General features: G+C 40.7%; 2 protein-coding genes across 2 annotated transcripts; one reads left to right on the top strand and one right to left on the bottom strand.

The window, feature by feature from the left end:
- Window positions 1-2,915: 2,915 nt before the first annotated feature.
- eme1 (essential meiotic structure-specific endonuclease 1) lies at window positions 2,916-10,689 on the bottom strand (the record flags this gene model as incomplete). Its single annotated transcript, XM_080048631.1, has 10 exons — window positions 10,579-10,689; window positions 9,603-10,009; window positions 8,791-9,073; window positions 7,963-8,090; window positions 7,544-7,633; window positions 5,380-5,501; window positions 4,960-5,098; window positions 4,380-4,495; window positions 3,829-4,018; window positions 2,916-3,092 (listed from the first exon to the last, which is right to left on the bottom strand). The coding sequence occupies exons 1-10, from the start codon at window positions 10,592-10,594 to the stop codon at window positions 2,916-2,918; spliced, it is 1,668 nt and encodes a 555-aa protein (XP_079904757.1). The 5' UTR covers window positions 10,595-10,689.
- Window positions 10,690-11,063: 374 nt separating this feature from the next.
- mrpl27 (mitochondrial ribosomal protein L27) lies at window positions 11,064-13,972 on the top strand. Its single transcript, XM_080048920.1, has 4 exons — window positions 11,064-11,109; window positions 11,989-12,117; window positions 12,489-12,556; window positions 13,283-13,972. The coding sequence occupies exons 1-4, from the start codon at window positions 11,070-11,072 to the stop codon at window positions 13,487-13,489; spliced, it is 444 nt and encodes a 147-aa protein (XP_079905046.1). The 5' UTR covers window positions 11,064-11,069; the 3' UTR covers window positions 13,490-13,972.
- Window positions 13,973-27,588: the final 13,616 nt, after the last annotated feature.

Genomic DNA, 27,588 nt, shown 5'->3' with positions numbered 1-27,588 from the left:
TATGCGGTTGGCCTCGAACAGAATGTGAGACGACGGAGGCAGTGCTGGTCTGAATACCAGTGTGGGAACTTGTTTTTTTAAAAAGTCTGATTTGACTTTTAGGAAGAATCTCTGCAGCAACTTCAAATCAACTGGTTCCCATCAATGTAATGGTTGCCCTGTGCTCAAATATCAAATATCACCATTAAATGAAGAGTTCACCTCGAATAATGAACCATTATTTAGATTCTGGTTTGTTTGCACTCATAGTTTACTGAAAAGAATTGGTTTTTTTTAAGATATTTTTGTTGGCATTTTTTTTTAATGCTTTTTTATTGATAGTGTAGAGACAGAGTTGAAATGGGGCAGAGAGGGGAGTGACATGCAGAGAACGACAGCGGGCTGGAATCGAAAACGGGTCTTCTGCTGGCCGAGTCCCATGGGGGGGACGCCCTACCAACTGAGGTAAGGGCGCCCCCCCTGAAAAGAATTGTATTAGATATGCTCAACTATTAAAGCTGGGATATTGTTTTATATAATGAAAGAGTGCATATGTTTTTGATTGACATATGAACTATTTATGTTTTTTTATTGAATATTTTAAACTGAAATCACATTTATTTAGTTTTAAAGTGCGTTTCCTCAAACAGTGGAATCAATCAATAACTTGAATTTTCTCGCAAACCAAATAAAATCTTAAATATTGCCATGTGCAAAGATGTCAACAGAACGCTGTAAAAAATCTATATAATCGACATGGGCGGTTCTAAATGTCGGATTTGATTATTTTTTCTTTAAAATGCCCATTGATGCATTTTATATCAGCTGTCTTGTATCATTGACTCTAACATAAAGTGTCTTGACATGATATGTGGCGAGGTCCGTAACACATACTGTACATCACCAGAATGGATGTGAATTGGTATTATCAATCTCCCTTGACCTGTGAATGTGAGATCAAAATGGTGCCTTTAATAACCCTCTATAAGTGCAGTCTTATCCCTAAAGCGTGGTTCATAAATCCTATGTTAACATGATTTTTTTCCCTGGGCGTCCAAGTGAATATCTGCCTGTCTTAGACAAACAGACAGAGACATGACATTCTCTGATGCCTCGCTGCACATATTTATCCATTCCTAAGATGTAAGGCTTGACTCTAGCTTTAATTTACAGTATAAATATTATCATGACATTTTGCCAGTTGATTATAACAAATATTTTTGTATTACAATTTCAATGCCTATACTTTTCCATTTTTTTCATCTTTGAATGGCCCACACCCAACACCTCAAGGCACACGAAAAATAGATCAGAAGCTTAAGACCCTTTAACAGCGCGTTACCCATCCGTCTATTTGTCCCTCACTTCTGCTAATGCATTAGAAATGAGCCATGGGTGAAGGGGGAGGGGGGGAGCAGTAGAGCATATTTGAAGCAGCGTTTTTACCACTATAAACAACTTGAAAACACAAACAGGGCCAGGCGGAACAAGGCTACACACACAAACACAAACACACACACACACACACACACACACACACACACACACACACACACACACACACACACACACAAGCAATTGAGACATGTTAGAACCCAATGAAACAGAAAGCTGAGGTTAGCCTGGTGTAATTCAATTGGAGAGCAGTTAAAGCACGGGAAAAGTAGGGTGTTTACACTGCACAGAATGGCTCATTGAACCAGATGAGCGGTGAGCCACCGAGATGTTGTTCTACACACTGAACTAAGCATATTTACTAAAGACACTGGTTAGGCTATCTCTAATTAATTAATATTATTTTCTTACCTTAAATTTAAAATTCTGTATTTTTCACAGGTTGATTATTATAATTGATTTTTTTTTGAGGGGCGAGAGGCTAGTTCAGATGTTCAAGCTGTTGTAAGTTATTGTTATATTTCACAAAATGCTAATAGGGGACATACAGTATTCCTAGGGCAACTAGCTTCAGAGCAGTTTGTTAACATGCAGTGGGAGTAGGCTAGCAAATGAGAGGATTTTCGCTAAGGGCCTTGGCGTCTTCTAAGGTGATGCAGATCAACATTACCTAAACTTTTCAAAATATCCAAATATAACTGGAACAAATGACTAAACAGTGGAAGTTGAACCAAACCTCAGCTTTCACTGCAGCTAGCCAGAGATAACCACCTCTACAAAACCTTTCAGGATATTTTAAAAATATTTCTAACTGTTGTAGTATATAACATAGACTATATGAATCCATAATTTTTTTTTTTTTGTGAAATTACTTCTGTAGCACACCGACTAGCTAAATTAGCTTTACACTTTGACTTTTAAATGGACCTTAAGTCTCTTCAATAAAGCAATACACATGTATAAACTGCGTGGAGCTCATTAGCTACATTAGCTTATCCTTGGAGCACCTTTCTTTCTTCAGTTTAGTGAAACACAGAGACAGGAGTAGCCTATTAAACAATTAAACGTTTTATTTGTATATTTGCTTTCACCATGTACACCAGGTATTCCACAGTGGATATGGCAACTATAACATTAGCATGTACTATGGTAAGAAAAACAGAAATTTGAGAAGACCCATGTTGGAAAAATATGAACATTTCCCCTTAAAAATTGTATTCCTTTCTTAATGTTAGCCTTCTTGAAATAGTACATTTTGATAAAACTTTAATATATACATAGCATAAAATGCATAAAAAAAAAGTATTCTAACTACATGGGATCAAACTCAATGTTGATGACCAAAGCTGTCAGAATTACAGAAATGTGAGAAGACCAATGAAGAAAAACATGACAAGCTTCCCTTAATTGTATTCCTTTTTCTTAATGTTAATGTGAAAAAACATTTTCATAAAACATTAATATATAGATAACATACATGAAAAACAAAAACAGAATTGTAACTACATGGTATCAAACTCATGGTTGTTATCCAGAGCTTGTCATGCAGTGGAGTCCAGGCTCTGCTGTGGGTCCATGGAGCCCATGGTGAGGTAGAGGCGCTTGGAGAGCTCCGGTCCAACCCGGCGCGTGGTGGAGGTGACGCCTTCTCCTCTACGGATCAACAGGTCAGACAACAGACACGTCTTCTCACCCTCGCTCTTACACCGACTGTAAGCCTTCACAAATACAAGGAAATATATATATATTTAAGATATTTTTTGGGCATTTTCAAGCTTTATAAGATATAATACTGTAGAGTTGAAATGGGGAGACAGAGAGAGAGAGAGGGGGGCTGACATGCAGTTAAGGTCCACAGGTCAGATTTGAACCCACGACCACTGCAACGAGGCCTAAGCCAATATGGTACGCGCTCTATCCACTACACCACCGGAGCGCGGGAAATAGGACTTTAAAAAAAAAAAAAAAGTTACACTACACCGGTAACACTTTACAATAATGGTACATCAATTAACTGTTAGTTAATGCTTCATTGAGGCTAAATAAGCATTGACTAAGCTTGATAAATACAAACTAAGCATTAACAAACTGTTATGCTTAGGTTATAGTTAACTAAAATAAAGTATCTATCTATCTATCTATCTATCTATCTATCTATCTATCTATCTATCTATCTATCTATCTATCTATCTAACTAAGCATTAGTTAACGAAGCATTCACCAACCGTTAATAACTTAGCATTAACACTTACTTGATGCTTATTAGGCGTTAACTATGCATTACCTAACCATAAATAGCATTAACCTAGCATTAACAGTTATTTAATGTACCCTTATTGTAAAGTGTTACCGAATATGAATATGAAAAAGGCACTAAAATCCATCCATCCGTCTTACCTATATGTCCCTCTGCCTAGCTCTAATTTCTGGGCTAATTGAAGACAGTGTGTATACCTTGTTGAGCAGCTGTGGGGAGGGGTAGGCTGCCAGGATAGCTGAGGCCATGTCCGGGCTGACTCTGTTCAGCTGCTGGATCTGTCTCTTCCAGACCTGCAGCAGACCCTTGCCCGCCCGGTCCACACGCTGCCCCCCGGCCCACTCACTCTCCAGGTGGAAGGAGAAGCCCGTCTGCTCCCTCTGGCGCCTGGATACACACAATGGATTTATTATTTCATTTCAATGAATTAGGTACGCACGTATTGGTGCATTTGTCTGTAATTGATTGTGGTTGTACTGTCTCCCAAACAGGTCTCTCCTCTCTTGAGAATGAGACCCTGTGTGTTAATGAGATAAGATGGATATATGAAGGTTAAAAGAGAAGTAAGTGATATTTTTCTTTATATCTAACAAGTGTAACATCTCTCTATATTCACACAGCAATCCCTTAAAAAAGGTATGCACAGTTCGTATCATAGGTCTACCAGTCATTAATTTTACTGTTTAATCCAACATTAAAAAATGAGCTGGATGTGGTTATGAAGAGAGAAAGGACTATGCTGACTTACTTGAAAGGGGCTTCTGCAACAGCTTTGGTGGTCATGGTGATGTGATCAGAGAAGTCCTTCCATGTGGACAGGAAGCGGACGGAGACACCAGTGTGGAGCTGGAGATGCACCACTGCCTGATGGGAAATGACAGGGTAGGACCATGTCAACCACAATACTCCCTTAACATGCCCTCAAGTCCATGCTTCACTTAACCCAGAAACACCCTTTTATTTAATCTAAATCAACTATGAGATAGAGATCCTCTCATTTGTACATTCAATTGAAAAGACAAACCCTTAAAGGTGAGACACATTTTACTGATATGAAAGAAGACATGTTCTGGAAGCAAAATAGACCAAATATGCCTATAGTGTCTTACCTTAAAAGACTTTAGAGGTACATGACTAAGCTCACAATCTTTTTTTAAATCCACTCATTAACAATTTAAGGTGTGGGAATCTTGGTTTACACTGTGGGTTTGAAATATTTTCAGGTGGTGTTATAAATGTTTCACTAAATTTCACAGTTGCAATTGAATGCCGCGCGGAGGCATATCGTTTACTAGTCTCCTCTGAATGATTAAAAACTAGCGACGTACCTCCTCTACCTCCACTCTGGTCACCAGCGGTAGAAGCTCTGCTCCAGCGTTCTTCTTCCTCCTCTTCACCTTCCCTCCCCCGGTCTCCTCGCCAGACACGGCCTCACGCAACTTCTTCTGGCTCTGGGACTTCTGAGACCTGAGCACAAAAGAGTTTTTTTTTTATTGATTTTCTTTTAAAATACTTTATTTTTTAGAATTTTTCTTTTTAAAGAACACAAACACACAACTGAAAAAGTGAACACACACAAACAAAAGACAAAACAAGATAAACAACTAACATGGCGTACTCTACTTAAAAGGTTTCTAAGACAATGTTTCAATTAAAGGTATATGTTAAGCAAAAAAATAAAAAATAAAAAATCAAAAAGGTTCCATATTCCCCTCCTGGCCTAGCTAGCGGATGCAGTGTGTCCCTACCTGAAGTATTTCTCCATGTCTATGACCACCAGGCTGAGGGTCTTGGCTGGGTGTCGTCTCTGCTGCTCCCTGACCCAGGAGGTCAGAGTGGGGCTGGGGTCAGAGCGGCCCTGCCTCTCCTCCTAACACACAGGATGTGGAGGGAAAAGAAGGGATTGATGTACCAGAGCTTTTAACAGATAAAATCAATGATACAATATTTATTTCAATATGACAAATGTTAAAATATCCAAAATTATGTGCAATGCAGTTAAAGGGTGGACACACAAACACACTCTGAGGGCGCACTCACACTTGGGCCGTTTGCCTGTTCCGTGCTGCAGGAAGATTCAGCACGATTCCCCCCTCCCCCCGCTGGGCACGATTGCACCTTGCCTACGTCTCCGTGCGCGTTTAGGATTTGGAGCGTAGTCTACTTGTAGGCTATACGACTGTTTGTGAATATTTTCATCCGGCCAAATTTGCATCATATATTCCACTTCCACATTAGAGCAACGAGAATCCTTAATCTATTGTTTTTTTTAAATGTAGCCTTGACGTAATAGGTCGCGGTGGACAGTCTCATATTTATGCAGCACGCTGTTTATTATTAATATAACGGCCCGTCATCAGACCATATGTATCCGGATGGTTTTATACACATCGATCGCTCCATCAAGTAATCCAAGTCAGAACTTTTTGTATGGGCAGAGATCGTTTTTTTAAGTGTCTTTATAAAGTTTATTGTTAAACCTTAGTGTAGGCTACTGTTTCCTTATCACCGGGCCGCGGTGTGTTGTTTTGGGTTCGTCTCCACCGCCATGCGTAAAGGCAGTTATGACAGCTGTCCTGACGGGAGGAAAAAGAAAGAAATCATCTGACGAACGTGAGTAAACACGAAAACCTTTTTGCTTTGCTTTCTGCACTCACCTATTTAGCTCTCTCCCTCTTTTATTAGCCCACACCTAAGCCTACACACACGTTAATTCTCACACATTTTATGTAGCTACAAGTCCAAGTGGTGGGCAATTCTGGTGCCGACTAGTAAGGCAGCGGACGTTAACGGACTATGCATCCTTAATAAATTCACGTCAGGAACGCCGCCTGTGCGCTTGCTTGTGCGCGTGTCATCTCATTAGCATCTGTACTTTGGCCACGGCACACCTCTCCCAGGTGTGCCGTGGCCAAGGGGCTGTTCCGTGCTGGAATACAGTTGGCGTGGTCACACTAGCCAAACGTTCTAGACTTTAGTATGCAAATGAGCTTTGGCACGGGGCCGCGGCCCTAGTGTGAGTGGCCCCGAGAGTCTTTTTCTAAAAATAAATGTGGGATGTATTTGTGAGATGTACGTCTTCAGTAGGCACCAGTGGGCTTGGAGCAGAGCCGATAGGGAGGGTCAGGAAGAATGACTGGCTTTGGACTTCATGTCACGGGATAAATGTACCATCACAGCAGCCTTATCCGTTGGTGGTTGTGATAGAGTTTTAGGGCCTGTTGTTGTGGCTGATACCCACCTGGGAGAGGGTTTTAAATCACTGCCCCACCATGACAAACTAGATCAAAACAACAGCTTCATTTCTCCTGCAGTGCGGCCTCTCTCAACTCTTTTAAATGTACACCTTCAACTGCCCTCTGAGCAGGCCACAAAAGCCGGAGATGTTTGTGGATGCTTTAGGAAATATGGTGCTGTAAGTAGATGTATGATGTATATTGTGGAGATTTGTTTATGGCCGTTTAATCTTGGAAATGCGTGCGACAGTGTTGACAGACCCATGCTGTTTCACACTTTTGCTGGAAAACAAATACCATCTGCTTAGCCGTGCTGTCGTTAAAGTGAACTCAAGTCTTTCCGCCTAGTCATACACTCCTTTGTGTTCATATCTAAAAAAGGTGCTACGAGGAACTTTTAAATATTTATGAAACAGTCAAATTTTTTCCTCTGATGATCATGAATTACATGTAACAGCAAACGAGACCATCAGTGAAAAGAATGCTATTTTTATATTGTTTTTCTTAATGCCTTTGTCCGCGTACGCTCACCCAGGAACTACAGTCGGCGTAGTAAAAACACTACCGCTTCTGTCCAAAGGGGGCGCAAGAATTAGCACAAACTGAAAGTGCCTCGGAGCGCCTTTTAAATAACTTCTCACGTGTTACTCTTTCCCTATGTCATTTTGAAGCCAACCTGAATGTAGCTGTGGATCAGAGTGATGATGTCATCGGCGGTCATCTGCATCACCACGTGGGCCTCAGGTTCACACACGGACTCACCTGGCTGAGAGGCACAGACGCACAGACACACAGATGCACAGACACAGACACACAGATGCACAGACACACAGAAACACAGATGCACAGACACACATACACACAGACACACAGACGCACAGACGCACAGACACACAGACACACAGACACACAGACGCACAGACGCACAGACACACAGACAGGAGATCAGCAGCAGTCCATCACACAGTACCATGGCCTATCATTATAAAATGGTGCTATTATTTGTCCGTCAACCGGCTTGTCATTCTCAACCATGGTCTCCTTTGTTTGAAAGAGGCAGTCAGGACGAGGGTGTGTGTCACTCTAAACACAGACCTGTCCAGAGGGAGTCCTCCTCATCCAGCTAACACTGCGGGGGATCGCTTGTTTCTCTATGGCACAGCTGCAGCCCAGAGCCTGCACCGACGCCAGCAGAGTGCCGCCCCCTTCCAGCTGTAAGAGAGCTAAGAACACACACACACACACACACACACACACACACACACACACACACACACACACACACACACACACACACACACACACACACACACACTTACAAGCCGTGACATGGCCTATATAATGACCTCTAAGCACAAGACAATAAGGACATGGGCTTAATTTGAATCATGAAATAATAATCAATAAAAAAGTAATCTGTTGTGCAAAATGACCTTTTTAATGGTTTATCAACATTAATATATGCTCCGGGTGTGACTAGAGAATCCCAAAGTAGAAGAAAAAAACAACCCTTTTTCCCCTGTTCAAAAATCCCAGTCAGATTTCTCCCCCCTTATGATGTCATAAGGGGAGAAGCCACACCCCCTCATTACCAACCTAACTTTGCACTACCTCAACCTGTGATAAGCCACACCCCCAGATATCCCTGAATCTAACTGGCAGTAGGATTCAGGGCCAATCAGAGTAGACTGGGCTTTTTATTTGGAAGGAAGGCGGGGCTTAAAGAGACGTTTTCTGACGTGGCTGAAAATAAGCGATTAAGCAATGGCACTGTGAGAAATATAAATGATTTTTTTTGGACTGTACACAATGAAAAGAGTTTTGTAGTAGAAACCCAAAATACAATTTTGAGCCTAAACATGAGCATGATATGTCCTTTAATCAATCTTCTAATCATTTCATGTATTTTCCCCTCTTCCTTACCTGGGTCCACAGCCACCACCATGTGTTTGATACACTCCTCTGGTCTGAGAGCTTTAGCAGCTTCAGCCAGAGCTTTCCTCTCTGCCTTCTGTCTGTCTCGCTCCTGCCTGAGCGCCTCCTTGTCCCCGGGCTGCTGATGTGTGTCCCTGGCCTGCCTCCTCTTCTGGGCCTGCTCCCTGGACGCCTGGATCTCCTCTGCCGTACGCTTATTAGGCTTACTAGGCTTACTCCCTTTGGCAGGAGATGTCTCGGAGCTCCCAGTGTTATGCTGGGTTCTGCATGCCTGCCCAAACAATTGCACAAAAAAAAAATCTTATTTTTTCAGAATAATACATCCAAAATGTTACTTTATTCTCTGGAGATGTATGAATAACATGGTTTTACCAGCACATAATTAAGTGTAGGCGATTTCTACCTTAAACCAGTGAATTTGTTTTATACATTGAATAATGGTTTTCATCAGCACATTCTTTATTTAAAGTGAATCTGACACGTTACATGAATTTTTCCACATTTAAAAACACAATTCTTGCAAAACTATCCAACAATCTTACGCTTAAAAAGACACACACGCACGCACGCACACACACACACACACACACACACACACACACACACACACACACACACACACACACACACACACACACACACACACACACACACACACACACACACACACACACACACACACACACACACACACACACACACACACACACACACACACACACACACACACACACACACACACACACACACACACACACACACACACACTTTTCCCTTAATAATCACTACAATGTCCTCACCTGGTGGGAGCCAATTGGGCGCTCCGACTGTGAAAGCCCATTCTGCAGAGGAGGGAAGCGTGAGCTGGGCATGTTGGTCTCAGCATCTTTCCCATTGGTTACAGTGGTGGAGGAGGAGGGGGCGATGCTCACACTTTCTTGCCTCTGTTTGAGTCTCTGTGCCAGGGGGACATAAGGTGCGTCGTCATCAGAGTCACTGCTTATCACCATGACGGCTGTGTGTGCAGCTGTGGAGCGTCCATTGGTCGTCTGCTGTTTCACTGAGGAGGAGACTGTTGCATCTTGGGAGGTTGAGTCTGGTGTATCTTGGGAGTTTTGGCCCAGGCGGTGTCGACCTGGCTGGAGGAAGTCGAACACGGGAAACTCCTCGTCCAGATCGCTGGTGGAGTCACTGTAGCTGCCCATGTCTATTCATTCATATCCAAGAAAAACGTTACAGTAAATTATGAGATATGATGATGCAAGAGGTATTTACAGGATCACTAAGTTAACATGCAATTTTTCCAGCTACAGAAGTGCCTTTTCTGATGGTATCCCCAACCAAGCTACATTCACACATCTGTCAAATTTGGTTTTCAGAGTGCTGGCAAGATATGCCACATCATAAACTCCTACTACAATACACACACAACAAGTTTGATCATATTCAGGGTTCAGATAAGACACTTTGCAGAATGCAGCCTGGTTGTTTGTGTTGTTTGTTGGAGAATAATTACAGAAGTCACATTAATGTATCCAACGTTATGGATTGCTGCTCAGTGAATTGGATATTTATTTCTAGATTTTGAGAACTTTACTGACACAGTATTATTGATCCCTTATAATTATAACGACGAAAAAGCATGGACAGGCCAAGCCTAATGTTCCTGACTACACACATACACAACACTAACACTTACCAGCAAGCATTACATAGTTAACAGAAATGTAGGAAACGTAACGTTAGCTGCAAGGGGCTGTATTGTTTTGTACTCACTTTCAACGAAATCCATCTTACTTCAGTTCATCAACAGAGATATTTAGGTAAGTACTTGCTACTTGCACTAGCTCCTAACTGCAGGTTATAAATACGTATCTTGTATCTACGTATACAAACATTTGTGTTTCTGCTGCACTACAACTTGTGACTACAGCTCATTTGATTTGCCCGGGTTGCAAGGAAATGTTGCATTCACGTTTATGGAACATTCCTACACTGTATCTTCCCCGGGCAGTATGTTGACAAGTAGCAACGGCTAGGCAGGTGACATGAATTCTGCCAAAATATATTTTGTATTATTTATTAATTCAAGCTGAGGTAAGCGTTAGTTTTGGTGGCATTTAGATATTCTCTTGGAGTTTAAGCTGAAGAGTATTTTCAGTGTGTTGTTACGGTTGAGCATGTTCCTTGGGGGGACTTGAATGCAGCAGGAGTATCCGGATGTGACGCAAATACGCAACTGACGTAGAGTGACACCAGAATTCAACATGGCAGCGCTGACGTCCTTGATGCTCAAGTCCAGAGCAGGTATCACGTCTCTAAATGGCTGTTTTTACATATTTAATGAATTTATAAAGAGCTCGTGGGCGCGCGAGAGACTGGTTTATTTAGCCGCAAGGCAGCCGCGTGTTATCTGTAAACATATGTGTTTAACAGAGGAGGTTTTACATGCTAACTTAGTTAGCTGTGCTAGCGTTTCATCGTGTAGGCTCTATTGGCACTGAATGTCATAGGCACTTGATACCAGTGTAAACACAACTCAAATTCATTTCCAAATGATATTTCTAGAAATAATAAATAGTTTTGCAGTGTGTTGCCCTTGGAATTACCATTGAATAAGTAGTCCTGTTAAACTGTCAGATGTTATATGGAGTGGTGTCATCAGTTAGTAGGTTACATATGAGAGTGATCCTGCAGATGCATTGAATACATTAATCTAAAAATAAGGCCTTAATTGATATTATGTATTATGCTAAGAAATATGCACTAGGACATTTTAATAATTGTATTTCCTTATGTTACAATTTAATTTACAGGATTTTCGGTAAAAAGCTGTCTACATCTAGCACTAACACCATGCATATCAGCATGGCATGATTGGTCACCTGCGATATTTCATTTTTGTCTTTTTACTGTTGTATTTTGGATGAACTGGGATAAATTATTTAAGTAGATCTTCTTACGTTTTCACTGGACCTAAGAATCCATGATTTATGCAGAATTGTCCCTCCCTCCCTAAACCAAAGTAATATATCATTTTCCTCTACTGTTTTAGTTATTGTAAAACTGGTGACATTTAAAAGTGACATTAAAGAGTCTTAAAGTCTAACTTGCCTTAACCCTGATGTGACTGGGACGTGTGTGTGTGTAACCTGACATGCTCTCTCTGTGTTCTGCTGCCTACAGGACTGCTGGTCCAGGGTCAGTGTTCTCTTCTGGACTGTGTGAGGTTTGCCTCTAAGAAGGCCGGAGGCAGCAGCAAGAACTCTGGAGGAAAGAGCCCCGGAAGGAGATACGGCTTCAAGAAACAGGATGGTAATGATAACCAAGTATTTTAAGACCACTGCTATATATGTAGCTGTAGCTATGCTCCTCCGGTCTCTTCAAAGTAAAAGCATTCAATTGCACAGTTAAATATAATGTGTATCGTGTCAAAAATGGATTTTAACACTGCAGAGAGGGGAAGTGATGACAGGCACAAGTTGAATAAGACACACCGCTCCACACTTTTAATGGACAACGCTGGCTTATTGTCAGTAACTCAGTCACTGTATAAGCAACACATAGCAATAACACATGCAATCTGAATCTAATGGCAGCTATGAGAGGGACATGTATGAATACAAAATGATATTAACGACAGGAATTCAGTTGAGCTAACATCCCCTTTCATTCCTTCACACCAGGTCACTTTGTCCATGCCGGTAACATCCTCGCCACACAGAGGCAGATGAGGTATCACCCAGGAGCACACGTGAGTTACACTTCCTGTTGACAAAATATGAATTGTATTTGCTGTGCTGGACGTCACTGTAAATAATGGCAACCTCAGTGTCTAATGGGTTGAACTGAAGGTCATTGAATAGAAAGTATTGTATGTAAACATCCTACATTTAATAACTTGGTTAGACTTACCACTTTCTATACATATTGTGTATTAAGGTCTTCATTTGAAAAACCTCCAAGGAACTTTTAAAAGTTTAAGAAACAGTCTAATTTTTCATCTGATGATCACAAATGACTTCTCACAGCAAACGAGACCATCAGTGGAAAGAATGCTGAAGAATGATTATATAGTTTTTATCCCCACCAACTCAGACAACACGATTTACGATTTACATCCTGTGTTAATGAACGATACTAAATCAAAGTTGACTTTGCTTCACCATGGTCATATTACCATTATTAATCTGACAGTAGTCACATATAAATATATTACTTCATATCGTTTATAGATGCATCCGTCCGTTTCTCTTTCACTCGCTTCCTAAAAAAAATGCACGCGCTAGCAAAGATATTTAGGACAGCAGGTGCCGGTGCTAGAATCAACTAGAAACGGAAAATTCCTCGTAGCTATTTTAAGTTTAGAAAGAAAGACAAAACATGCAAGTAAAGAAATTGATTCGTTTCACAATATCCTTCTAAATGAAACAGCAGGTTCTAGTGATAATGTCTTGCTCCTCCTCCTGTCTCCTCACAGGTTGGCATGGGGACCAACAGCACTCTGTTTGCTCTGGAGGATGGCTATGTCCGCTTCACTAAAGAGGTTTACATCCCCGCTCCGCGCAGCAAAGAGGCCACGCAGGTCATCACCAAGCTGCCCAAAGGAGCCGTACTATACAAGACCTTCATCAACGTGCTGCCAGTACAACAGGAGGGCAAGTTCAAACTGGTGGACATGCTCTGAAATCATTCTGGACTGTACATGAAGGGGGGAGGGGGGGTTATTTCCCAGGTATCTTTGCAGTGGCCAGGATCAGAAAGGACCTTTTTGAATGAGGATTTTGGCTGATGGATGGAGATCTGATCTATGTGAACATTCAGCCCCAAAAAGCTCATTTGCTTCCTGTCTCGGTCACACACATGACAACATTTGACATATTAATCCATTCAACAGAATTGTAATATAATGTATAAGGAATTCAATCAACTTCCAGTGAAGGTATAACAGATTCCTTGTGTGTGTTCACCCATTGCTATGATACTGAATGTGTGTACTGTATTAAAGTTTTCTATGTAAACATCCCACATTTCATGACTTGGGTTATGTGTCAAGGGGATGTTGTTCTAGTAACTTCTTAAGAGCCAACAAGTATCCGTTCATAGCCTATTCAACATAAAACATGAAACATTGAATTATTGCATTAGACTGTGAATAATAAATAATGAATGCTTCATACTGTAAATAGATGTACCACGTTCTTTAAGAGTACATTTTGTGTTTTAAAGAAAGAAAAAATATGTAAGTACTGAAATTGGAGAATTTCACAATTAGCAGCAGAAGCAGCAGGATATGTGGGGAATAATGTTAAAGTTAAAGCTGATTGTCAACCAAACACAGAATAGTCTTACGATATTAGTAATTGGTTAAATACTATGTCTTTTAACCTAAAATGCAATTATTGCTCATTTAAAGAGAGCTATTTAAGAATTGCTCTACAGAAAGCCATCTATTGTTGGAAAAGTGAAATACCAAAAGCTGGCCACAAGATGTCGTACAATCACCGCTACATCATTTGCTCCATTTGATTTAGGCTTGATGCATGAAATAATAATAATGACCAAACTTAGAGATATTGCATGGTCACATTTGAACTGTTCATATGAATTTGATTTGTTTGAGTTTGGTTCTTGAGTTTTCAAATATAAGTGACGTATCCCTTTAAAAAAAAGCTCTTTTGTAGCTGTAACCTTAAGTGTTCCTTATTTGGTCATTTGCAATTTTTTAAGTGCTTTAAATGAAAACAAATAATCTTTCATCTCTTTTGTTGGAAAAGTACAATACCAATACCTACCACAAGATGTCATACCATCACTGCCACATTACTGTATGTCCCACAGTTTGATTTTGCCCTAGTGAGCATCAACAATACATTTAACGTTTCAAATAGCAAGTTTATATTACAGGTCTGTTTATTCACAGATTGGCTAAAAAAAACACAGTCACTTGGGTATCTCCTTTGCTCCTATGGTCTTCAGTTCAAAGGTCTTTTTTCGGGAATGGTACGTGCTTATCAGCCAGATATTTTGTCAGCATTTCTTTGAAGCTTTTGGAGCTTTCAACAGGAATTACTAGATAAACAAGAACAGCTGTATAGTTGATAGGCTGTTGGTATGCAGAGGGAGTACGGGTAACGCCTGGTACACTGTATGGGAGTTGGACCTCCGTCAAGAGAGGCAGAAGAACCCATGACTGATGGGAGGGCTTTGCAGACATGGCGTCCTAATTCTTAGACATCTGAGGTTACGATAACTCCTAACTCCTCAAAACCTGATTGAATAATGTACTGTGGATAACCTGGGGGATATTTTCTATTAAAAAACAAGTTTATGCAAATATATATTATTTGATATCGGCTAAACAAACATTCCTTTCAGTCATAAAAGTTACTGAATAGCCAATGACTATTGTTCGACCTTCTGCATTCTTGGTTCTGAATCCAGGCCAGTATCAGGGCAGGTTGTACTCCATGGATGCAAAGCAAAAAAAAAAAGTACAAATTTGGCCAGTGTGCCAGGAAGTCCTTTCCAGATGCTGGAGTTTGTGTTAGTTAGTGTTTGATCTAGGTTAAAGAGTAACCCATGGGCCTCACTTTACCTCTCAAACTCAACAGTATACAGCCATTAGTGAAGGAGTACAGCCAGGGCAGGCCAAACAGAGTTACTGTGTAAGCACTGGCCTGCTGGTGTTGCCAAATAGAACCTATGCCTCTTTGACAGTGAAAGCTTTGGAGATAATAGTTAACCTAATCAACCCAGACAATGCTTTTACTTTTGCTTGTCATGACAATTGTGCCTTAACACAGTGTTCAAAACAATGTTACATTTTAACTTGAATCCCTAGTAAATCAATCCCACTGACTTGATGATGCCTTGACTTTTTAGATATAGAAATGGGCAAAGGTCATCGCTAGTTAGCTCTACTAAATCACTGCAGTCAAGGGGAGCCGGTCAAAAGATAAACTTTACAACATCACTAAAAGCTCCTGTGTGCTTGTTGAGACCACAACAAGCACACACTATTCTCAAAAGCAATTTGCAGTTCATGCTCCGGAGATTGTCCTTGGTTCCATCGGTGCCAAAGTACCTCTGTCCAAATTGTGTTGCGCTCTATATTTTTTCACGTTATGTCATTTTAGAACCAAAAACATACGTGACCGTCACAGGCAATTCATGGTTTTCTTCCAGTACGTATGTTGTTTTTAAATGACAGAATAACGTGTAAAAATATGGAGCACAACATAACGTTATAAATTAACAAGTCCCAACAAGCACATAGGAGCATTTAGTGATGCTGTAAAGTTTATCTTTTGACCTGCTCCCATTCAGTGTTTGAGCTAAGCTAACCTGGATGAAAGACCTATGACCATTTCTATATCAAAAATGCACTCACAGTTACAGGAACGGTTTCTGTCACCTTTTCTTGAGCCAGAGAGTCGGGCAAAAACGTTGTTGAAATGTTGAACTATTCCTTTAAAGGTATAGTGTGTAATATCAGGGTTTCTAGCTGCATCTAGAGGTGAGACTATATATTGAAACAATCTGTATCTAGGCCTACTCCTCCCGTTGGGAGAATTTAAAGATAATACAGTGGCCTTCAAGGACAAGACGCTATAGTTACTCAATTTTCCAATGACACCCACTTTATATAAAAACTTGTAAAGCCGTTAAGTTTGTCCATTCTACTGTAGAAACTTGGCAGTGCAACATGGTGGCTAACTGTAGCCCCTCCACTCCACCATGGACACACCTCTTCTGTTGAGCTGTGACATTAAACAAAGCTTTTTGGGGAATTGTGCTTTTTAAAGACCGTTAAGAACAGATTGATTGAATAAACAATATCTCAATTTCCAGTCTTCTATAACTACATAGAATAACAGTCGGTAAATTCCTGTTACATTCCATCATGAGATGATTCTGACAGCTTGAGAATCCTCTGATGATCTCAATGCTGTTTCACATGTTTCTAAAATATCCTTATCAGTGCCTTAAAGGTGCTGTAAGCGGAATGGTTCTTTTAGCTAACTTCCTGTCAGTTACTGCAGTTAACAGTCCCCTCGCTCGTCCCTACATCACCACATTAATGCACTGCGGTTTTCAAGCAGCGAGTTATCTAGCATCATCCCAGATCCATAAGTGTGATAAAACATGATAAAAACCATCAACACAGACATTGGGAAGGATTTTTACCTGCTCCGCCATTGTAGGCGCATAAACATTCACCCATCTGTTGCTCTGGCGTGCACCGGCAGTGAGACCATGAGTGAGACGGGTGTCGGTTTGTAGCGTTCTCTCTTGTGATTGGATAAAAATTTCGGTATCCTCTAATAAGTCTATTTGCCGATTACATGCAGAGCAGCTGACTGAGAGATCGGCTTTATGAAACGCGCACATTATGTAAGTGATCACTGTATGAATAAAGTGCGATTTAACACTTATATTAACGTAAATAAATCGCTTACTTCACCTTTAAGTATCATATTTGTCAAACCATTTAAATCGACCCTCCCATTGTACCATTCTTAGAAAAAACACAATGTAAAAACCTGCCATTTATTGCCTGGACAATGTCTTTCTCACCCCTTGGGGAGTGTAGCTTTACAGCTTGAGCCAGAGACATTATCAAGAGAACACTTCTTTCAGGCATGGGCCATCTATCACCAGCATTCCCTTTCATGGAAGTCTTTTCTTGCCCCCCGATGGCATCAGTCTCTTGGGTCTGACAGCATGTAACCCCTATTCCTCAAGTTGTGGCTCAGTAACAACCTCTATAGGACCATCATATGGACAGAAAGCCGGAGCCCTGTGTTGGGTTATTGGAATGTGGCGGTCCCTGGAGTGACGTGGATGGCTGTTGGGGGTTGTGTGTGTCATCTTCTCTGACGTAGGAGGGCTCATCCTGGGTGTGAATCGTCAGGTGAACGTCCACAGAGTGCAGATGAACCGGAGAAAGGTCAACGGACTGCCGAAGGGTTTCTTCGTACGTCGGCGGAGGCTAGAAAAGAATGGGACAAAGGGAGTATGATGTGACATATATACATATGTACTTTAAAGTGGAACTCCCAATATTTCAGACACAATTTTCTGTTAGTGATGGAGTGCACTGCCTGTGAAAATGCTGTTTGACATCTCAGCTTGGGCTTATAGAATGAAATAAAATGTTACAAGTTACTCATGTGAGCGAGGGAAGATCTAATCAAAAAGAGAGATGCACATTGATTAGTGAACTTTAACTTTTATTTGCAGGTATCATTTTGCAATATCAATCTACAATCGAAGAAAGCAAAGAAGTGTATTTTTCAAAATGTTTAATAATTAATGTTATAATTAAGATCTTTTTTTTACTTTTCTACTTGCTTACCTCATCGTGGACAACACCAAGGCCAAAGCGCTGTGAGATCATTCTGTGGATCTGTGTCTGTCGGTCCTTCTTACGGACGCTCTCATAGGAAGGCAGCCTTGGCAGAGCCCCATTCAAGTGGTAGTCACTTGGCTTGCCTATTATAAACGGCCTTCCTGGGAGCTAGATGATACGAACACACACACACACACACACACACACACACACACACACACACACACACACACACACACACACACACACACACACACACACACACACACACACACACACACACACAAATAAAAAAAAAGCAGATGGACAAGATGCATTTGACATTTTGGGAAAAGGCAACGATCAGATCTCCTGAGCTGTATTGTCAGACTGTTTACCTGTGTTCCTACCGCCCCCTGGTTGATAATACCACTGGGCTCATTGTGGGCGATGCCAATCAAAGAGTGTCTGCTGTGGTAATGGGGAGGCTCATCCTGGGAAGAGACATCATCCAGAAGTAGTTATTATTTAATAAAGTTAGTAGGTAGGTCCGTGTTTTGATTTTTATATTACCACTGAAATAGTGAATATAAACTATGTTTAATCACTTTATGATCCTGTGTTGTTCAAGTATTCACACATAACTCCGCTAACATAATACATATTACACTTTTCTAAAATAAAACATTAAACTTGAGTGGATAAGATCATTGGTGTTACTTCAAATATGAAATAGGATAAACCGTGTAATTTCTTGCTCTCTGAGCCTTACCTTTAAGCATTTTAAACCTCTTACTTTAGGCCCGTGTCCACCTAACGCCTTTTTCCAGCGTTAAACGCTGGCTGTGCGCTCGGGAGTGTGTCTACTGAGCGTTTTTTACAACCGGTTTTTTCGACCGCTTTTTTCAAGCGTTTTATGAGCTGGGAGAGAGAGTGCTGTGATCGGGGGAGAGAAAATGCTGATCGTCACCTGTCAGTCAGACCTATCAACACTGGTTTAACTCTTTAGGTTTGCTGTTTTCTATTTAAATCGTTACATTTTAATATGAGTAGTCTTATGAAACAGAGAATACTTTCCACCATCCTCTGTTTGGATGAGGAGTTATCACGGCTCCTGCAAACACACACGGAGCAAGTTGTAGGCTGATGTGTGCGCATGAAACGATCCGTAGGAGATAAAAAATACAGAGAATCAAGTGTTCGCCTAATCTGCTCCCACAAACAGGCTCTCCTCCCTCTGTTCTGGTAATTTTAAGTCACTATTTTCGTACAGTTTCGGGTAAACAGAGACGGAAAAAGCAGTTTCTCTTCCGTCTTCCTTGTTGCCAAGGCGACGAGTCCCGACGATCTACTATCTGATTGGCCCTTTGAAAAAAGCGGCGGTGACGTCCCCACCGCCTTTCTGAAAAGTTAAACTTTTTTCAACTTGCAAATCTCGAAGCGGCCGCACAAAAAGACAAAAAGCGCTCGAAAAAAACCGCTGGGCGCTGCGCCTTTTCCCGAGGCGGCCGCTTCTCATTGGGAATCAATTGAAAAAAGGCGCTTGCGGTGGGAAAAAGGCGTTAGGTGGACACGGGCCCTTAGTTCTTCTAGTTGTATTTAGTCCTGAAAATAGATTTGGTTTTATTTGGTCCAAAGCAAACTGACATTAATGTAACTGACGGTCATTTATATGAAAAAGTTACGCATAATCACTTCAAGTAAAAACTATGAGATAATGGAATAATAAACAAAGAAACTACCTTCTGTTTCTATATAAGAACAGAAAGTTATTTTAACTTATACAGTACGTACAATAAAGTATTAGGGCCACATATGTTCTTACATCCATTATCATACTTTTATACTGTTATTAATTTATTATTAGGGCTGGGTATTATCATGAATCGAAATGTACGTGTGACAATACAAATCTTGAATATCTTACATTTTGTGGTGAAAATTTGAAGATATATTTATAAAAGACAGGTCGTAACATCAGCAAATGTTTATGTGATCTTTGTATGAGAAAATACAACGATAAAAATTTAAAAAACTTTTTTTATTAGGAAATTGAGTTGAGTTGCGAGAATACATGTTCTGTATACCTCACTTTTAATTTTAGTTAAAGACGCCATTTTTTGATGACCAAAGAAGCAGTAGGCCACAATTCATGGTTTCCATGGTAATTAAAAAAATTACAAAAACAAGATCAAAGGAACATTCCATTCAATGTCATTCAATGTCCTTTGATCATCGTCTGACATCAAACTATTGATCCAACATCAAAGGAACATTCTAGAGCCACAGCTTATACAGTAAGTAGGACCCAAACTCAGTAGTCACAACCACTTTAGCCACGTAGGTATTGACAGCATAGACTGAACTCTCGGGAAATCATCAAGTTGATCGAAATTGTTCCCGAAGTGACTGAGGAAACCACAATAGTCAATGTGGACAATGTAGCACCAGAGGCTCCAAATAACAACGCCTGTGATGGGGTTGAGGGTAATCCCCCGCTTCTAGAAATTATTTGCATCCCTGAGCTCCTCGGGACTGAGGTAACTGAGCAAACGACAAAATCGAACATGGACCATGAAGCGTCTGAAGTTCTACTAGAAGAGTTCCAAGAAGAGCCACCCATGGCCTGTGATGGGGTGGAAGTTCCCCCACAACATGACACAATTCAAGTCCCTGAGTGTGACAGTCAACAGCTCAATGTGGATAATGGATATTCAGTAGCTCAACTGGAGCTGGTAGGAAGACAGCCAAGCAAGGCCTATGAAGAGGTTGAGGCTACCCTACTGACAGAAATAACTACCGTCCCTGAGCTTGAGCGGCCACAGTTAAGGATCTTAGAGACTGAAAAAGCCATAACTCTAAAGACCTATGAGGAAGCTTCAGAATGTCTGCTGGAGCTGTCAGAAAGAGAGCAGACCAAGACCTGTGATGGGGTTGAAGATGCTCCCCCACCAGGACTGAGTAATGTGTCCAACCTCAAATGTCAGCAGGTAGTGACCCATGAGGTTCAACCATCGGTCCAGCTCAAGAGGGCAAGAGAAGCTATGGCAGATCTTCTGGAAATGTTCAGAAGAAAGCCGACCATGGCCTGTGATGGGGTTGAGACGTCTCCCCCACCAGGAATGGTTTACGTGTCCGAGCTAGAACTTCAGCAGCTCAGATCCAATAATACGGAGCAAACAACAAAGCTCCAGAAGGACAACAACGCTTTAGCTGCTGAGGTGGAACAGTTAAACGAAATAATAAAAAAAAGTGAGGCTTTCTATGACGAGGCTGAGCAGATGAGGGCTCATAACCTCCTCCACCTGGACGTTCTGCTAGTTCACCTACATGGCAGAATCAAGAACCAGGAAATTGTTATTTTTCAGAAGGACAGGAAAATCATAACCCTGGAACGTTCAAAAAAGAATGCCGCTGAAGCTGAGGCTCTCCACAAAGAAGAGCAGATAGAATTGACTCTGACCCAGAGTAAAAACTTAATGATTGAACTGACATCTGTTGTGGACCAGACACCGAAAGTGCTGGAGAGAAAACGACAGCAGAGGCAGAAGGAGAAGGACGATTTCCTTAAGCACCTCGATGAAATCCACCAAAGATCGAAGAAGATATCGGACAATATGGTTGGTGTCAAAGAGCAGGTCAATGAGACAGCAACAAAGCCGAAAAAACTACCCCCGAGGAAAAGATTTCTGCGGCTATTCAAAAGAGCTTGAGGACAATTTGCTGCCTGACCAACACACCATCCATCCAACCTTATGCCTGAAAGCCCAACCTACTTTCAGCTCCTCTCATCTTTAAAAAATCTACCTTTCTTATTTACATCTTTAAAGGAATAGTTTCTATTGCTTTAAAATTAAAATTAATTAGACAAAATATCTACAGTAATAATAAAAAAACAATAAAAATCAAAACAATCAAGATTTATCTGAATCCTTAAGCATTTCCCTTTAAGTAGTTCTAAGTATCTCTACAGTAAACACTGTAACAACCTTAAATACAGAGAGTAAAAAGTATAGAATAAGTTTAAAAGAAAGGCTGATTTAACACAGCGGTAAACATGCCCCTGTCCCAACTTTTTAGAAACGTGTTGCAATTTTAACATTTTAAATGTTTGTATATTTACAAAAAACGATCAAGTTTTTCATTTTAAACAAGTATTTGTTCTGTTTTATATTGAAAAAATGTCAAAAAGGATTAGGAAATGATCACATTCTGTTTTAATCCTCATTTTACATAACGTCCCCACTTTTTCCGGAATTGGGGTCGTATAATACGTTACTATATAGAGGGTTGCTCTTACTGTGTACTGCTCCGTCTCATAGGGTGTTAACCTGCAGCACAGAGGGTCTTTCCTGTAGAAGACCACCACCAGCATCAGGACCACTAGACAAAACGCTAGGCAGGACACTGAAGGGTGGGGGGGGGGGGGGGGGGGGGAACAGACACAGCACACAGTTACTGAATCAGAAGGCTGAATCATCTTTAGCAGATTTCTATTATTATAATGGAACAAAATGTGCATTTACTTTTTCAAAAGACAAAACAGTAAGAGTATATTTTTCTACATGCCAGGCCCGGTTCTAGACAGTTAGATTTGGGTGGGCCTGTAGAAATTTTAGGTGGGCACACTGGGCAGACAGACCGAAGATGTCAGAATTTTTTTGCCCTTCAAAGATCTCTCCGTCTGCTTTTTGGCACATTTACTGTGAATTGTGTAGAACACAATATGCAAATAAACTTTGAGTGTTGCTGTGTGGGTGTTTATGAATAACATATAATATACATTATATACATCATAATGTATCTTTTTTTTATTGCAGTATTAACTGTAGGCAGCCTGAGCTGATTGAAGAGAAAGCTTTGGGACTGGGCAACCTGGATGGTGGTAGTCCAGAGCTATATACTACACACTATATAGATATATAGTCTTTCCACTATTGGCTCCGATGTCCAGCTGGGTGAAAATAGTAGCCAGCCGAGGTCACGACCCTGCTAGGGGGGTCCGGGGGTATGCCCCCCCGGGAGATTTTTTTTTTACCTTTTTAAAGTGAAATGCATGAATCTGGTGCACTTTGAGAGGAAAATTAAGAGGATAAATCTGAGGAATTTTGTGTGAACAAATAATTTGGAGACACTGGGTCGGATGAATTAGAAGCTATGGAAGAAAGGCACATGGATTTTCCATAGAAATATAAATTTGAAATAAAATATTATGGAGTGTCCTCTGGGATGGGCTTGGTGCTCTTTTTCTTTTATGGGACATATTTTTCTGTAATATAATGAATGGATTTAAATGCAGTGAGAGGAACGAAGCAGAAGAACTCTGTTGTCCAGTTATAATTTTTTCCACAGACGAGGCTCAAATAGGCTATAGACTATACACAGTGCATGGGCAACTGAGGGCAGCCCCATTTTCAAATATTTTTAAATAAACTCAATACACACTGTGCATGCCATGGACTTGAACGTGACGTGTTCAGTTAACCTCGGATTACCTCCCAGATGAACTGATTCAATCATTAAGCTATTAACTATCTACCAAAACATTGTATTCCTTTTATTGTATGATAATTTACATTTACATAATATGATGTTGATATCAAACACACAAACTAAAAAAAAAATAATAATTTAAAAAAAAATTGGGGGGCCCCCCCTGGCAGTGGGGACCCTAAGCAACCGCTCATTTCGCTTATGCCTCGGGCCGGCTCTGCTGACCAGTGACCACTATAAGCGGGATGGTGACTTGGCGGCAGGCTGTCCTGCCCACCCAATAATACAATTAGAAGCAATGCATGGTAGTGGTATATTCTTTAGTATTAATTAATTGTCTGAATTGTATTTGACATTTTCTTGGACAGCGAATGAACAGGTCCGTCCGATAGTGGGTCTGGACTTCCACCTAAAAAAAAAAATTGGGTGGGCACAGCCCACATTTGGGTGGGCACGGCCCACCCTGGCCCCTGGCTACCGCCGGCCCTGCTACATACAAAGATCTGTGTTGCTGTAAAAAATAAATCAATGAATACAATGAATAAAATCTATGTAAAGGCAAAGACATTACGTAAGTTCTCTACAGGTCATTTTTAGTATTGAATTATTATATCATCATGAATAAAAAAATATACATATTTTGAGACACCTGTAACCACTCTTAAGATATGTGTGTAATCAAAACTGTAGGACCTGCTGCTGTAAATAACTACAGTGAAACAGTAACGTTAAAGTTGGTTTTCGAACTTCAATCAGTGCTAATCGGGCAACAAAATAAACGATCTGGAACTTTTTTACTTTAACTTTTTTAATTTAAATACAATCAACAAGGGATGACAGTAGACCGCGTACACAGGACAATCTCTCATCTACAAACATCTTAACTGTCTCCCCCTAAACCACGGCAGGTAGGAAAAAAATAGCTTTCCTCTCAAGCTCAAGGGGAATGAAAATACCCACTGAAATGTAACCATGATATTATAGTGTAGAGTGCTATGCTGCATATGATAACTAAAGACTAAAGAAACACAATCTACACCCATGATAGCAAGTAACGCAATGAAAATTGAAATGGTGTTAATAAAGATGTGCATTAGGGAACCTAATTCAAAAGCCTTTGTTTTTCTTTTAAAAATGGTGAGAGGCAATTGGCAAGGCAAGGCACATTTATTCCTATAGCACAATTCAGACACAAGGCCATTCAAAGTGCTGTACATGGGCATAAAAAAACATCAAGATTGGACATTCAAAATTGCATTTAAGGAATAGTAAAAACAAAGAAAATACATCAAGCTTATTTTAAAAGTGATTTGAAGATAAATAAAATAAACAATTTTTATTTTTATTTTATTAGAATAAAATAAAAGAACAATGACTGGTTAAAAGGGAAACAGAAGAGGAAATAACAAAGCGCTCCACTCACCTGAGGCCATGATGACAGTCAGCAGCTCCGGAGCCATAGCATGGATCACTGTTTGGAGTCGGAGGTGAAGTATCCAGTCAGTATCCCCCCCTGATCCTCATACATTACCTAGGCTGACAGCTTTCACCACTATCACATATTGCATTTGAGCTGGAGGACAACAGCTTTCTTTCTTTTACTTCTTCTTCTAATCTAAACTTGTTGTAAAGTCCTAAACAGGATGTAGACACTAGTGGTCCCCCCCCCCACCCCCCCCCCCCACACACACACACAAACACACACCCCTGGATTAACTAGCGGCTAAACATTAACATGTCAGGAGGTTGGTGGAGGCAGCCACTCACACGGTCTTTGTCCTCCTGCAAATTGACTCTTGTGCAAACTCTAGTGGAAATTCATGGATTAGCCTCTTTGTAGCACAGCAACACACACAGAAATCCCTCAAATATAGTATATAACATTGACTTTTTCTTTTAAATGTGTTTTTCCCCCCCTCCCCTCTTTAGTTTGATTCAATTTTATTTCTTTGTTTTTTGTTTCATATTGGTTGTTTGTTTTTGTTTCTTGAAGTGTGTGTTTCTGTTTCGTTTCTGCTATTTTTAACATTATGTATTATTTTTTTTGTACTAATTTCTTAATGCAGGATTGTTTGTGATTGGGTGTGAGGGTGGGATATGGGTGGGGTATGTTCGGGGGGGGGGGGAAAGGGGAAAAAAGTTGTAATCCATTGTACTGCAGCTGCTTTGCTACTTTGCAATCTAATAAAAAAACCTTTGAAAGAAATGTGTTTTCCCTGTTCATGATTTTGGCGGATTATTTTGTTGCACACTGGTGATAACAAAACATAATAGCCTATTTTGTAGAAGAAGAAAAAAATCACGTTTTGTGTGTAAAATCGTGTTTGCCTATCCACTGAATAACCTTAGTTTTATTTACAGTGACACAACTTTATCCATTGTGCAGTGATCGGGTGAGAAAACAGTTCATCTCATTTATATGTCAGTAGACCAGACGCGTGTACAGACTCTTAAAGGAGCAGGGGCGAAAAAAATAAAAAAATATCTACCTATACTTATGTATGTGCATTCATGCTGACAGCCCACAGATATTGGGGTGAATAGTTCTGGCTGAAACTGAACACACACACACACACACACACACACACACACACACACACACACACACACACACACACACACACACACACACACACACAAACACACACACACACACACACACAGGCACGCTCAAATGCCCTTCTGATGTGATTTCAAAAACAGCATAGAAGTGTCCCATTAGGGTACCCCTTCAGGTGAAAAAAAAGTGAGGGGCTCATGCGCTTTTATGATGAAGAAAACACTTTACTTTTTGCCCTAAAGTCACACCAGAGGGGCACTTAGCTGCTCAAATGCCACTTGTATAACCTCAGGGTAAGCGTGGAAGTCGACAGGTGACACAATTGTACCATTACCAAGCCCAATTCACGGCTACAGTCTGGTTGGTTTGACTATAGTGTGTGTGCTCAGTATCATGCTCAAGCACGGTACACTTGCCTGGTGTGAATAGATGTGTTTCAGAACGGTACGGATGCTTACCTCGGAGCATAGACGGAGGTTCTGATGTCAATTTAAATGCAACGGCCAGATAAAAGTATTCAAGTACAATTGAATACAATGCACTATCCACTTTGAGCAAAAAGAGCAGGGATGATTGCACACTACTTTTGTGTTTGTTTAGATCTCAGGTTGCTCCCTTCACTTGTGTGTTTCTCTTATACTTTTCTTTATTTTATATTGCATTGTTGAAGGGAGGATGAACTCAATCATTTCATTGCCAATGACTGCTGCTGTAGGCCTACTTGTTGTGCATATATGACAAATAAATAATCTTGAATATTCATGATATGGCCTCATAATAACCATTTTCAATGTTTGTACAGCAGTTTTATTTTTCGAACTGGACATTGATGTATAAAATAATCTCTTGTGAGTTGAGGAGCACTGTTCTAGGATAATCACTGCCTCATTAAACATCGACAAAGGTATGTTTTCTTTTAAAATAACTGTTGATAAAAAAAAAGAAAATGCCTACATTAAAAGAGTAACTGTCACCCTGTTTGAATGAAGCCTCGTCGTGACGTCACACACATCCCCTACACACACATCCTCCCCATTCATCCTCATCTCTTCCATTCTACAAACTTCACATCGTTCCATCCCCCCTCTTCTCCTCTCCCTCCTCCTTTGTTCTGCGCTCTGTGTGATGTGGCCGATGCAATCACGACGCGTCTTTTAAATGTGAAGTGATGTGGGCAGAAGACTGTGATTCACTCCGCGGGAGAAAAGGAGGGGCTTGCAGGCAATAGTGACTGCGTGTGCGTGGGGGGGAGGACCGAGAGAGAGAGAGAGAGAGAGAGAGAGAGAGAGAGAGAGAGAGAGAGAGAGAGAGAGAGAGAGCTGTGTGGTTTACTAGCTTTTATTCTCCTCGCCAGGGCTCCCCTACACTGTAGAAGGCAGGATTCAAGACAGGATTCAGC

Source organism: Ammodytes marinus (genome assembly GCF_949987685.1).
Source record: "Ammodytes marinus genome assembly, chromosome: 20".
In the NCBI taxonomy this organism is placed as follows: Eukaryota; Metazoa; Chordata; class Actinopteri; order Uranoscopiformes; family Ammodytidae; genus Ammodytes; species Ammodytes marinus.
The sequence above is the reverse complement of the archived record's forward strand: the minus strand, read 5'-3'. Positions and strand labels throughout refer to the sequence as shown.

What these genes read in the sequence shown, in the direction of transcription:
- mrpl27 (XM_080048920.1), top strand. Translation starts at nt 11,070, where the DNA reads ATGGCAGCGCTGACGTCCTTGATGCTCAAGTCCAGAGCAG. An exon ending in GATGCTCAAGTCCAGAGCAG is followed by an intron (nt 11,110 to 11,988) that starts GTATCACGTCTC and finishes TGCTGCCTACAG; the next exon opens with GACTGCTGGTCCAGGGTCAG. An exon ending in GGTATCACCCAGGAGCACAC is followed by an intron (nt 12,557 to 13,282) that starts GTGAGTTACACT and finishes GTCTCCTCACAG; the next exon opens with GTTGGCATGGGGACCAACAG.